The sequence below is a fragment of the Channa argus genome, chromosome 7, assembly GCF_033026475.1.
Source record: "Channa argus isolate prfri chromosome 7, Channa argus male v1.0, whole genome shotgun sequence".
In the NCBI taxonomy this organism is placed as follows: Eukaryota; Metazoa; Chordata; class Actinopteri; order Anabantiformes; family Channidae; genus Channa; species Channa argus.
Window position 1 is genome coordinate 613,471 of NC_090203.1, and position 14,063 is coordinate 627,533.

Sequence of the window (14,063 nt, forward strand, 5' to 3'; positions counted from 1 at the left end):
AATGAAAGCTGAATACATTTTGTTTTGTCCTTTCATTTTATCCAGTTAGTTCACGGTCACTGATCATTTGACGCATTTGCCACAGTATTTATGCAGGATGCCCTTCTGGATGTTACTTGCAATTCAAGTACTTTTGGAGGATACATTTCAGCAGAACTCTAAGGAAAAATACATTTTTACCTCGTGTTGTCCAATTAGTACTGTGATGTAAATAGAATGATTTCATATTATCATTGACAGATTTAATATTACATCACATTTGTTTTTTAATAATTAGTTGAATAATTCAATTTACACTGAGGTGAAAATTGAAAATTGTACTGTTTAAATAGGTGAAACAAAGCCCCCGTTTGAATATAGCGGCTGGTAAACGTCAGTCTGTGAGGTCAAACCTTAACCACCTGTAAACGGAAGAGAAGCAAATAAGACTGATTAAAACACTAAACCTTAGATCGTGTCAAACTGTGAAGAAAGTGAATTTTGGAAGAGCAAATATTAATAACAGAAACTAAATTAATATGACAAACATTTTTATTATCGTCGTATATTCGTCCGCTGAGCAGCGATGGCGGGAGAAGCTACAAACAATGGCGGCAGAGAAGCGGATGCAGCAGGAAGTCACGGATCCTCGTCTCAATGAAAGTAGGTTACTTCAAATACTGATCTAAATATATTCATTGTTAGTTGACTGTTACACATACAACCTTCGCGGTTTGTACTTTATGTATTTGAGTTTTGACTGAACTGGCAACATGACGTTGACGTTAGCTGACTTTACTTTGCGCCCAGCTTTTACCGATGTGGGCAATAACGCTAAACGATAAAACATTAACCCGTTGAAAAAGTCGGCTCCATTGCAAATAGAAACAAATATCGCAGGTTCTCGACTAACTGCAAAGCAAACTTAGACACTGTTTTTAATGGTGCAGCAGATAAAACTGTTTTCAAACAGATTATTGGACGAGTCACTGTACTATGAAAATAGCGTTAATATCTGTAATAATACACAAGCTGCGGCCTAATGAACCAGTGTTTTGTTGCTGTGACTAGAAGTAGCAGAAGTACACACATGGAAGTAAGGGTAGAAGTATAAATACATTTTCCTTGCGGACCTGTTGTAACATTTACATTAAGCACAAACGTAGTGTTCCACTAAGAGACAGAGTTTCCCGGTATCAGTATAATTGAGTTACTGAATGTAGACGTCCAGCCCAGATTTGTTCCATATGTGGTTCAGAATTAAGGCTGAAGTTTTATTCACTTACAGGTTCAAGCAGAGAAACACTTCAAAAACCCGATTTGACCATTTGCTGTGAAAAGTCATCAACATTAAGTTCTGCTCATTAACTGACCGTTTTTTTTTTTTTTTTTTTGTTAGTAGCAACGAAAAAGCAAAGGCTTGGGGCTCAAGTAACAAGATGTGCTCTGTCACTCTTTTGAATCCAAAGCAAAAGAAGCAAGACAAGGTGTTCAAAAAGCAAAGGGTAGCAATTTATTAACCTCAGCGGAAAGCAAAGCCCAAAACAACATGCACATCTACATCATCTGAGCAAACAAACCACAAAATAAGCTAATCTTCTAGCCCTAAACAGGGAAAACTGTCTAAAATAAAATGTACAGTGAAAATTATTTACAGACTAAAAAGACAGATTTTGCTCTCTAATCACAATTGGCCTCATTATACACACAGCGGTTTCTAAACTAAGCAATGAATCAGAAACAGAATTTAGGTTTGGTTCAGAGTAGCAGAGTATCCAGTTTAAGTGTTCAGCATTCAGTTTTTAGTCGTGTTAAACTAAAGTAACTTTGAGTACTTTAAAATGATCAAAATAATGCAAAAAAACAAACCAAAACCACTTTTACTGTTGTAGCTGGTTAAGGTGGAGCTTAAACTGGTTAATGAGTGAGAGGGTGATAAATACAAGATAAATTCGATGCATTGTGAGTAAATTACGGGTTAAAAAAAAGTCTAGGACAACAGCCTGAAAGCTACTTTTTTAAGTTTTGGTGTTTATCCTTCATGCTGGTCATTGAGGTGTATCCAGCTCTCTTGTGAACGCTGTTGAGCTCCTTTACTGCCACATTTGCTTAGATCTATCTGAAATATGAGCCACATGTGAACAAGAACAACAACAAAACAACATTTGTGTGTCGGTCTAATCAGTTTCCTCAGGAGCTGCTGGGATTTCCAAATAAATGTTCTTTCCAGTGTCTGTGTCAAAGAGAAGCTTTTCTGTAAATGTCCAGCAAATGTCATTCATCAATCCCAGGGCTGTTGTATTAATTCCCTGCTCCTCCTTATGGTCATGTCCTCTTCTGACACACACACACACACACACACACACAAATTTGTCCACTTGTCCACTAAATGATCATGCAGTTCACATTCCACATGATCGATACTGATGTGATAATGTTTTCATTATTGTGTTGTTGAGGATGATTTCAATGATGGCAGTTAAACTAGTGATTTCTGTAAGTTTAACTTGGTTTTTTTTTTTTTTTTTTTTAGACTTAATTGGTTAATGCCTAGTGGAAAATAAGGATCTGCACATTCTGTACAAGCCATCAAAGTTGGATGTTTATGGCAGAAAGTGTCAGCTCTGACTAACCCAAATCAGCCACATCTTCCCTGTTAACAAAAAATATAACGTTACAGGTGTAGTGATTTCTCTATTGCCTACACCTGTGTTAGTAAATATGAGCCCTGATATGATATGAATAAGCCTAGTTTGGTTGGTTCAAACTGCCGAGATAAATATTAGATCCCAGTTGCTTCCACTGTGATGTTTGGGCATTGAGGTGATCCACCGCTGATAGGAAATGAGTCACATTAATAAACAGTCTAATGACGCCATAGAAACTGATGATATTTGATTTGTTGCTGTTAGTGTTTGCAGAACAGGAGGACAAATCAAAATTTCAAAAGTTATGTGAGTTTATAAATGTGTTTATAAATATGTATCTTTTTACGGCATTCATAAAATTAATATTACATAAGCAGTTTGTATAAACATTTATGATCAACATAACATTAACAGCAGTTAGCTTTTCTTTTTAAATATTGTAAATATGTATATTTGGCAAGACAGTATAAAGTTATTTCACCCAAGGCATTTGTGCTGTTTAAATACTTGTTCATGCCATAATATTGTCTATAATAATGTTTCATAATCTGATCTATTTTATATTTAAGGCAGCCTGTGGACAGTAACGGTTAAATAAAATGATAGTGTTTCTGTTTGCAGTATGTAAGAAGACATCGTAAACCTCTAAACTAGAAGTGAAAAAAAAACTAAAATCCAGTAATATAACTTTCCGTCTAGCTGAATTAAACCTTGGTTTCATTTTACCTGGATCCCTACAGAGAGACCCACCCACATGGTGGGAGTTATCAGTGAGCTGAGGAGAAATCTGTGGGGGGGAATATCAAAGTCAACAGACCAGCCAAGCACAATTAGTGCTTATCACCTAACTAGTGTTAATCACTATTCACCTGTCAGGTGACCCCCTAACAGCCTGTCAGTCATGCTGAAGCTTATCCTTCAGTCTAAATTATAATTTTCTGTATTTTTATTTTTATATACACACACATTTTAGAAGTAATCAAACTTTGCGTCCAGTATTTAAAACCAGAGTATCTGGTTGTTGTTGTTTTTTTAAACAGGTTTCTGAAGAGTTGATATCATATTCTACTCCAGAATCAGAGACGGTGGACTGTTAAGAGATCAATGGTTTGAACCAACTACAACCTCCACAGCAGACTAAGGAACATCATAGTCCAGGTAAATGCCAACAAACATTGACCTTATGCAGTCCACCCAGTTTTCTGTTTGTTTCACTTCCTGGTTTGTCTCTTGATTTATGGTTCCCTTTTCCTAACTAAGACAAAAAATGTCAGTAGTCAGGGTCCTGATTCATTTATGCAGCCTGTCACACACTTCTCTAAGCTGGAAATACATGTCAGTTATGAGGAGTAAAGACGGTTTTGTTGAGCTCTGTGGTTCTTCATTGAATCTTTCCTTTGCATTCTCTGTTAAGCTAAAATCTTTGAAATACTAGAGACCTCAGCCAAGAAAAAAAAGAATAAATGCGACTTATCTATTTATGACTTAAGGATGTAAACACTGACCTTTTACTTATGCTCTTTAATCTATACAACATTGTAGATTTCTGATGCAGGGCGCAAATGTAACTTTTTTGTTAGTGTACAATTGTCCTAAATGATACTTTTAATTGCCTAAACTTGACAGCAACATTACCAAATAATATACATTTGATTTCTTTACATTTTACATGACAAATCTAGTGTAATATCTAGTTTCAGTGGCATGTGACAATCAAGGCCTTGTTATTGAATGGGTTACTACCCTTTGGTCAATAAATGCATTGCTGCAAAACTACACAGTAAAAGTAAGGGTGCTACCTGGTTTAAGAGCATGGGGGGCACTATCTCATTGTCCACCAGAACTTGACCAGTTTTAGGATATGTGGCACATTAAGTTGAACATTTAGTGCATGATGTACGTCGCATTCAGCTTTTTATAACTTACTTATAACTGCTCTTAAGTGTGTTATATGCCAAGGATTAAAGAAAAATGAAACTAGACATTTGTATCATAATGTAATATTACTTATAAAACTGTGTTTAAAAAGATACTTTCTGGAATTTGTGTCAGACCAAAGGCTTTGGTGTCTGTACCCATATACCAACCCAACTCTAAAAGCCCCATGAAACTTCACTTTAGCACAATGTCCATGGTTTTATTAGGTTGTCCAGTGTGAGAAGTGACAGTGGTATCATATTAAGTATGTCGGGTCATATCAAATCCCCATTGTTGCATCAGGAAGGACATCTGGCATAAAAGCTGTGCCAAATCAACATGTGGACAAAGTATCCTCTGCTGTGACCCTGAACTCACAGGATAAACCAAAAGGACAAAAAAATAAATAGAAATACTGGTGTACTTTCAGAGTAGTAGTTATATGCAAGGATAATGTGTTAGTGGAAAATATTAAATACAAAAACTTAAAACAAGGCAACTGGGTGTAAACTGACAATTATTAAGTTATTGAATTAAATGGATTAAAACAAAATAAAAACCTAAAATAAGTGCAAAATTATGACTCATGTAGAACATTTCTCTTTTTTTGGTGACCAGCAGAGCCAGTAAACCCAGGAGACATACCCACTGTCTTTATGCTGATATCAGCTCCATCAGTTTAATATCCGACACTCTGAACTTCATTCATTGCTCAGCTTTTGTGCTTTCTTCCACACCTTGTTTTCATTTTCTCTTTGGAAAACTCTTTGTAATTGAGCTGTTTTGTTGAGGCAGGAGAAATAAACCCAGACTTTGGATGAAAACAGTGATAGCGGAGGTATACTGAAGTGTCTCTGGGCAAGACCCTAAACCCCCAACAGCCCATTCCCCTCCCCAGCTGCACAGTGCCGGTCCAAAGCCCGGTAGAAATTGGGGAGGGTTGCTTCAAAAAGGGCATGTGGCATAAAAACTGTGCCAAATCAACATGTGGACAAATGATCCGCTATGGTGACCCTGAACAGACGGGACAAGTGGAAAGGACAAAAAACAAAACAAAAATAGCTGATAGCTGAGGTGGTGGCAACACTTAAATAGAAGAGTAAAGTATAAAGACCTATAATAGTTGTCAAAAGTAATATAAAATTAGTTGTAGGGACTTTTTAAATAGTTAAATACATACCAGATAATCCCATAATTTCAATGACGTATGAGAATGGCAGTGATCATATTAAGTATGCAGTATATTACATATTCTCGCAGCAGATGTATTTGAATCAAACAACATTATGACACGAAATTCCATAATAAAGTGAACTGAAATTTTTAGTGGCAAAATTCTCAAAAAAGAAAAACATAAAACAGTGTTGTTGTGATTGACAATTTTAAGGCGGCTTTTTTTAATTAAATACATTGATAAAATGAACCAAGTACAATTATGAATGTGGCAGTTACAGTGATGGGTTTATGTATTGTTTTCATGTTGTTCAGAAAATGTTTAAGATTTGTAAAAGACGGTACAATGTATGATTACTAACGTTGCTACTAATGTTTAAAAAACATATGTGGGAGTAACTTTTAACAGAGAAAAAATTACACTAATAATAATTCAGCAGTAATATTTATATTATATCAGGTCACTTACTGTTTTTATATCAATTTGAAATTGTACATTTGGTCTAATTTAAATTTTAATTCATACAGATGTATAATATAATACAAAACATTACCAAAAGCGATATCTAAGAAAATTTAGTAGTACAGCAAAAACATAAAAAATTATGTAGTATAACTAAAACATTTTACCAATTTGATGTACAAAATATAACAGTGTATTTTAATCGTGTCTTTTAATGTGTCTTTTTTGAGTACAGTACTGCACAGTGCTTTACAGATAATAAATAAAAGCTTTTGATATTTATAAAAATCAGAATTAAAGTATAAAAAAAAAACACTAAACAAAAAGTGTATTTTATGTAAAAATGTCGACACTTGACAGAAGCTGTCATTATGGGTTGATTGTGTATTTCCCTGTCCGGTTCTTCGTGGGCTTCTCCATTTGTTCCTGAAAACAATGAATTATACATTATACATCAAATAAAGATTTTAATTACAGTCCCCTTGTGTTATTAGGAAGTTAGGACAAAGTATTAATATGTAACTATAAGTTTAAAACATTAAGATGGTAACAGTATAAATGTGTAAGTAAAATGTTTTATACTATTAGATTTTATTATAATAAATATCACAACGCATTTTAATTTTTAAGGTGCCTTTCAAAGCACCAGGATTGTGTTAATTAGCCTTAATGTGGCCAATTAACTTTACTAAAATCTTACCAGATACAACCACAATTGTAATGTTTTACTAACATTAATATAATATTACCGACTGGTATTAAATGCACAAAAAGTAATAAAGCTTTACCATTATTTTGACGGTAATAAGAGGTATTATTGTGTCGTAAGTAGGAATTAAAGAGTTTTTATATACATGAAGATGTTATTAACAGGTAATAACTCAAAACTCAAGACTAACAAGTATATTAACTCAAAATCTAAAACTTTAAAAACGTCAATGTTAATAGTAACATTTTAATGTTTAATCTGTACCTAAGGATTAATTTGCAAAAGTCATGCACCTAATATTAGCTAGTGTTAATAAATACTGTAGCAACTGATAATTGATTCTCATAATCAACAGGTAAAACTAATGTGAGGAAATATTATTTATTCATTAAATGTTAGAAACAGAAAAGTGTTATATTTAGGTCTAAGCTGCAGCTGACTACTGACTTATCAAGATATAAACAGGTCTGAAGTTATTTGAACATTTTAGTCTGAGCACAGAAAAAAGTTAGTGTAATCAGCCTAATGGCTTTTGTTTGTCAGTTTCTTAGTTGTCATGGTCACATTAAACACATTGCAGTTAGGTGTTGCCACCTTTTTCTTTATTTTCTCTGAGTAAATGTTGACTGTGACTCATTACAAAACAAATGGCTGAATAACTATTACAGTAATTTCCGGAACCCTGTACGCACCCATTTACACACAGTGTACAGACCACTACAGATAACCCTCTTGCTGACAAACCCTTTTTCTGCATTTACATGCTTTGCATGTGTTAAACATGCTTGCTGCTTAATGTCCTTGGTAGGACACAAAGGTTTTCATTTGTCCATATGAGGACAAACTCCTGACTAAATGGTCTGCACTTATATAGCGCTTTTCTACCTGTTGGCACTCAAAGTGCTTTACACTGCTTCTTATTCACCCATTCACACTCACAATCACACACACACTCATACACCGATGGGGGAGCTGCTATGCAGCTGGCCAACGCTCACCGGGAGCAACTAAGTTGGGGTTCAGTGTCTTGCTCAAGGACACTTCGACATGTGACCGGAGGAGCCGGGGATTGAACCAACAACTGTGAGATTGGTGGACAACCGCTCTACCTTCCTGCGCCACAACATCAGACTATCAGACTATTGTCTTTGTGAGGACATTAGCTTCATGGTTTGTCCTTTATAAGGATAACCTTAAAATAATATAGTCATTTTAAGGACATTGCTTTCACATCTGGGGAAAATCCTGAAAATTCTTGGCCCTTGTTTGGATATTGTGCTGTTTCCTCACGAGGGTCAGCTACTCACAGATCACCATCCTGGTGATGTTGTAATATGTTCAAGGACATAAGGTTAGGATGTGTAGTGAGAACTACTTGCACTTAATCGGTTGGACCTGACGTGTTAATAAGCTAATTGTAACGTTATTGGTATTTGAGCATCATTCACTGTTGTTCTTTCAGGGTTACAGTTCTACTGGTGCGACAGAAACTAGCTGCACAGTCAGATTCAGATTCAGTCTGCATCATGTAAGCAGCAGTTTGGAATCCATTCGTTTTTAGCCTAAAATGAACTGACCAGGTTATGTATTTTGCTACCAACATCCACAGGGATGTCATTTCTCCTTAGGAGGAAATTCATTGTTTTAAGGGCCTCAAAGACAATGGCCCAGTTTGTGTTTAGTGATTAGCGTTTGACTTACGTATTGTCTCCCATTGGGCCCTTCGAAGTGACCGTGAGTTGCATACAGAGGGATGTCATCTCTATGGGTCAAGTTGTTATAGGGGCTGAAGGACCGTCCCCTACAGCACCACACGAGCTAGAAATGACAAATACGCACTTTAGCTGACATTAGCTGTATGTCAGTGTAAAGTGAGTAAGATGCAATATGACCCATTATGCACATTTTCATGCTTACAGAACTTTGAAGGTACCGTTCGGAAGAAGAAGAACCTAATAGTTTTGTCTGAAATAACTTCACCCGATCAAAATGCTGCAAATAAGCAATTTCTGTATTTCTTAGTGACCCTCTGTCAACAGATAGGGTTGCCCTCTTTTTTTGAGCTTACTTGAGGAGGGGAAAATTAAATTGTGCATTTTATAAAAACAACGGGCAAATCATACATCCTAATTGTATTTACAACTGTTAAAAAGGTGTATAATATTCAAGTTTAGCTGAATTTTCAATCTGAACCCTATCAGAAAAAGGCAACAACATTTAACTCACCAGTGCAATGAGCAGCACAATCAGCAGCAGCAGAACCACAGCTGCCAGAACCAGCAGGGCTATTCCCCATCCAGGTACTCCAGCACTGCTGGCTGCGGCTGGGGTTGTTCCTGGGGTTGTTCCTGGGGTTGTTCTCGGGGTTGTTCCTGGGGTTGTTCCTGGGGTTGTTCTCGGGGTTGTTCCTGGGGTTGTTCCTGGGGTTGTTCCTGGGGTTGTTCCTGGGGTTGTTCTCGGGGTTGTTCTCGGGGTTGTTCTCGGGGTTGTTCTCGGGGTTGTTCTCGGGGTTGTTCTCGGGGTACTCTGGGGAATGATTACTGGGCTGCTGGCTCCCTCTATTCTGGTGGATGTTATCACAGTAGAGTTGACATGTGAGTTGGTGCTTTGGGAAACTGCTGCAGCATCTGTGGTGTTTATTGTTCTTGTCGCTGTGGCAACAGTAGAGCTTTTTGTGGTGGTGGTTGTTGTTGTCATGGTAACATGGCCCATTGTGTTTGCGGTTGTTGATATGTGGGTTAATTTGGAACCAGTTGTGGTGTGGGGTTCTGGTGATACTGTCATGTTGGCAGAGTGCTGACTGTTTTCTTTGGTTGTAGAGGTGATGGTGGGACTGGTTTCTTTAGTTTCTCTGGTGGTGGGACTGGTTTCGCTGGTAATTTCTCTGGTGGCACTGGTCTCTCTGGTGGTTTTTCTGGTGGGACTGGTTTCGCTGTTGGTTTCTCTGGTGGTGGGACTGGTTTCGCTAGTGTTTTCTTTGGTGGAGCTTGCTTCAGGCTTGAGTTTGGAGTCTGGTTTAGGGGTTATGGTGGCTTCTCTAGGATCGATTATGGGCAGCCTGGTGGTTGTGGACTCATGTGTGGTTGTGTCATCAATGGGGTGACTGGTTTCTGTCTTGGTGGTTGCACTGGTCAAGCTGATGGTGTGTTCTTCTGCTATGTGTACAGCTGGTGTAGAGACATCTGGGTGGCTAGAAACGGAGTGTGAGCTGGGAGGTTCTATCGTAGTTAAGGATACTGAAACAAAGAGGAAAAAACAAGTTATTGTGTGCTGTGAAAACTGGACCAACAGATATAGAGATTTAATCCGGTTAATAATTGATTAATTTATGATGATGATGATTGCTTCTTTGTTTGAGGGGAATGGGTTGGACATTGCTGACGTCATCCCAGAGGTGCTTGTTTGTTGACAGCTGTACTTGCTTAAGACTTGTTTGTCTTCTGATTCTGTCACTTTTATCTACCTAATATTGGAAAGTTCAAGCTTAATGAGACGTGGAATGAAAACAGTGCGTTCAGTTCATCAACATCGTTAAAAACTGTGACACTGTAGCTTAAACACATTCTCCACAAGTATTTGTGAAACTTAATTCAAAAATAAATAATTAATGCTTAAAATTAAAGAGATTGGCATGGAGTTCAAAAAATGTGATGTAGATACATGAATACAGCTTTTTCCCCATAAGTTATCAAGTAATTGAGAAAAGAGAACGATTAATAATGTTTTATGGCTTCTATTAAATATCCTTAATTAAATGAATATATATATATATATATATATATATATATATATATATATATATATATATATTTAATATAAATGTATATATTTAATATAAATGTATATAATATAAATTCATATCCTTTTTTAAAATTTGGACTGTTTTGAAGAACTTGAGTTAACATTCATTAATTTATCTGAAAAATACTGATTAATAATGAAAATAATCATTGGATAATTTTCCTCTTTCCTCTCTTGTTATGCTAATAATCTTTGGTCTTATCTTTGAATTGACAAGATTAAACTTACACCTTTCCTTTGTAACAGTAAATTTGAATATTTTCTGTTTTGGACAGATGTATGAAACATTTAATTTATTGGTTAATCTAGAAAATGAATGAAAGATTTATAAATTAGATTAATTTTCTACCATGGGAAATAATAAAGTTTAATTGTCACAACAGAAGCAGGGAGGATACAAAGTTTGTACTTTGTATGCAATGTGTTAACGTAAATATTCAAAACATCAAGTAGTTTCCATAGTTAATTGAAATACATAATTTAAAATATGAACTACTAAAGTACTAAAATAGAATTTTGAGTTGCACAATAAATACTGAGATTCTTAGTATCTGTCTGAAAGGAATGTGAACAGTCTCTGATCTTTATCCACAATAACTTAATGCACCAAATTTACAGTGGTAGATGGGCTCAGTAAGTGTTATAGATATATATCTGGGAACTGTATTAACTGCAGGACTACACATGAAATATTCCATGATTTCTGGGGTTGTGGCAGAATTTAAGAGATTCGTCTTCATTACATAAAAGTGATGAGTCGTGAGAAAGAAGTTATTCAGCTGCTTGTTTATTTCAAGATACATTTAGGGTGTTTTACTAAAATAGTTAAAATTACACTGGAAAAACTCAGTGGGAATAGACAGTAGCTGTGGAAAAGAGGAAAACTCAATTTGAAACCAAATGAGAAGTTTTACACATGATAAATATACTGTTGAATACATGAAAACTGTTTGACTTTACAATTGTTTTTATGTAGTTTAAATTAGATGCACAATAGGATCATCTGTTCTTTATGTATTTTTAGGTGACTGGATGTGTGGGGAAGAGCTTGTTTATGGACAAAGTATGTTTTTATGGGATTTTGTCATTGGGCTTTTAAAACTTGGGTTTGCTGATGGCATATACTGTAAAATACAGGAAATCTGAATAAAATGTAACAGATCTTAACTTGTATGATGTAAATTGACCTGCTAGCTTTCTGCAAACAAGGAATTGACTCTCGTTGTTTCCAGCAAACTTATCAAGCATGAGCAAAGTATGTTGAGACTAAACACGTGTAGGTTAGGTTTACAGAAGAGGGACAAAGCCTAATAAGTACATTTCTGAATGAACAATCATATATTTACATTTAGTCATTTAGCAGACGCTTTTATCCAAAGCGACTTACAAGTGAGGTACAACTTTAAAGAAAAGTCCTATCAGAAAAGTGTTCACAGTTCACGAAATGCAAGTGCGAGAAAGAGCAGAAAGGAATTTGTTTTAGAGATTTAAGTGCATAGGAATATATTAATAATATATATTATTAATAATAATATATTATTGATATATATATATATATATAATATATGATTTGAACAGCAATAAATAACTGTTGGTTGAAGCTTTAAACCATTACACAGCCTATTGTAACATCTTAAAGCAATTGTGTTTTATCAGAGAAAGGCTTCAAACTATTTAAAAATATATTCCTGCTTGCCTTTTTTAAAGTCGTATTCATTTTAATTCGTGGCCGTGGATGTTCATCAGCTCAGAATGGAGAAATACATTACTGAACAAATTTGTTTTAATTGATAAATCTTTATGGTGTTTTTAAAAACCACAATTGACAACTTTAAAGAATCATGGTATTAGACTGGAATCAACCCATCACGCGTCACAAAGCCTTCTGGACTTAGTGTAATAAGGTTACAGAGAAATATTTCACCTGTCCATTTTTCAAATAAAGACATCAGAAAAATGTGGCGTTCAGTAGTGTAGCTGATTGTCCCTTTCTCTGGGCCCAGGTAACAGTAATAGGCATCGCTGTTTCATAGAGTCGGAAAGAACTCCCATAATTGAATTATAACCATAAAAAGGTTAATAATTTAACATTGTTAGGCCTTATTGTTTTTTCAACATGTGAAACTGTGGAAAAATGTTTCTTACTACAACCAGTGTTTTTGTTGTTTTTTAAAGGCTTTATTTCATGAACACAGCAGAAACCCTTGTATCTAGAAATGACTCCCCCCACATCCCTCCTGCAGGCTTTTCCCCCCACAGTTAGTCTATAAGCTAAGGAATAACATTATTTCCCAGATCTTTAATATTTGTAGGACATTTAGAATAGAAAAAGATTTTAAAAGTGAGTTAGTTTTTCTTACCTGAGGTGGTAAACGTGAGCACCACACAGAAAACAACCAGCGTCTCCATATTTCTGCAGGAAATCCAACAGTTTGTGACAAAGATCTCAGTGTGAGCTGCTGCTGGAGTCGGTTTCCATCCAGAGAAAGACTCCTTTATACACCTGCCTCACCTGCACAGGTGGAGAGGGAGAGGGAGGGGGAAGGGGGTGCAGAAGGCGCTGTCTCATTCACCACCATATCCTGGGATTTCTAGCATGAATAGGGCTCCACTCTGTGGTCACAGTTTCGTGCTTCTACCTCTGTTTGTATTTTCATTTAACTCACAAAACGCATGAAAATGAATTGTTGACCCTTAATATTCATGAAACGGAAGAAATCAGGGCCCAGATTCATAGTGACTATAGTGACAGTTAATTTTGCATAGAGGATTTATCATTGACATGAAACTGGAATCTATCAGATAAGATTTAAATATTTTTTATCCAAAGCAACTTACAAATGAGGTACAAGGCAGCAAAAATTGAAGTCAAGGAGAAAACATCAAAGCGTCAGGTTGTTAGTTTAGATGAGGTAATAATTGAAGTTAGCTCAGAGAGATCTATGGGTAAAAAGCAGTCTAACAGGGAGTGGGGCCTTATCGATGACTCTAGCACTGCTGTACATGAAGATCTATCTGTAATATTTGGGGGGAGGATCTGGTGAATTCTTTCTCTAATAGCTACAATTTTATTCATAAAGAAAGTCATGAAGTCATTGCTGCTCAGAGTTAAGGGAAAACTAGGCTCAACAGAACTATGGCTCTTAGTCAGCCTGGCTACAGTGCTGAACAGAAACCGGGGGTTGTTCTTGTTTTCTTCTATAAATGATGAATAATATGCTGTTCTGGCATCACTGAGAGCTTTTTTGTACATTTTAAACAATTTTTCCAGGCTAAATGAGATTCTTCTAACTTTCTGAAATGCCACTTCCTTTCTAACTTTCGTGTTGCCTGTTTTAAGTTGCGTGTTTGTGAACTATACCATTGAGATCAC

At 35.9% G+C, this 14,063-nt stretch overlaps 1 protein-coding gene across 1 annotated transcript; it reads right to left on the bottom strand.

The window, feature by feature from the left end:
• Positions 1 to 4,633: 4,633 nt before the first annotated feature.
• LOC137129745 (uncharacterized) lies at positions 4,634 to 13,160 on the bottom strand. The gene is made up of 4 exons (XM_067508966.1): positions 13,051 to 13,160; positions 9,116 to 10,125; positions 8,591 to 8,707; positions 4,634 to 6,606 (listed from the first exon to the last, which is right to left on the bottom strand). The coding sequence occupies exons 1-4, from the start codon at positions 13,097 to 13,099 to the stop codon at positions 6,550 to 6,552; spliced, it is 1,233 nt and encodes a 410-aa protein (XP_067365067.1). The 5' UTR covers positions 13,100 to 13,160; the 3' UTR covers positions 4,634 to 6,549.
• Between the last annotated feature and the right edge of the window lie 903 nt (positions 13,161 to 14,063).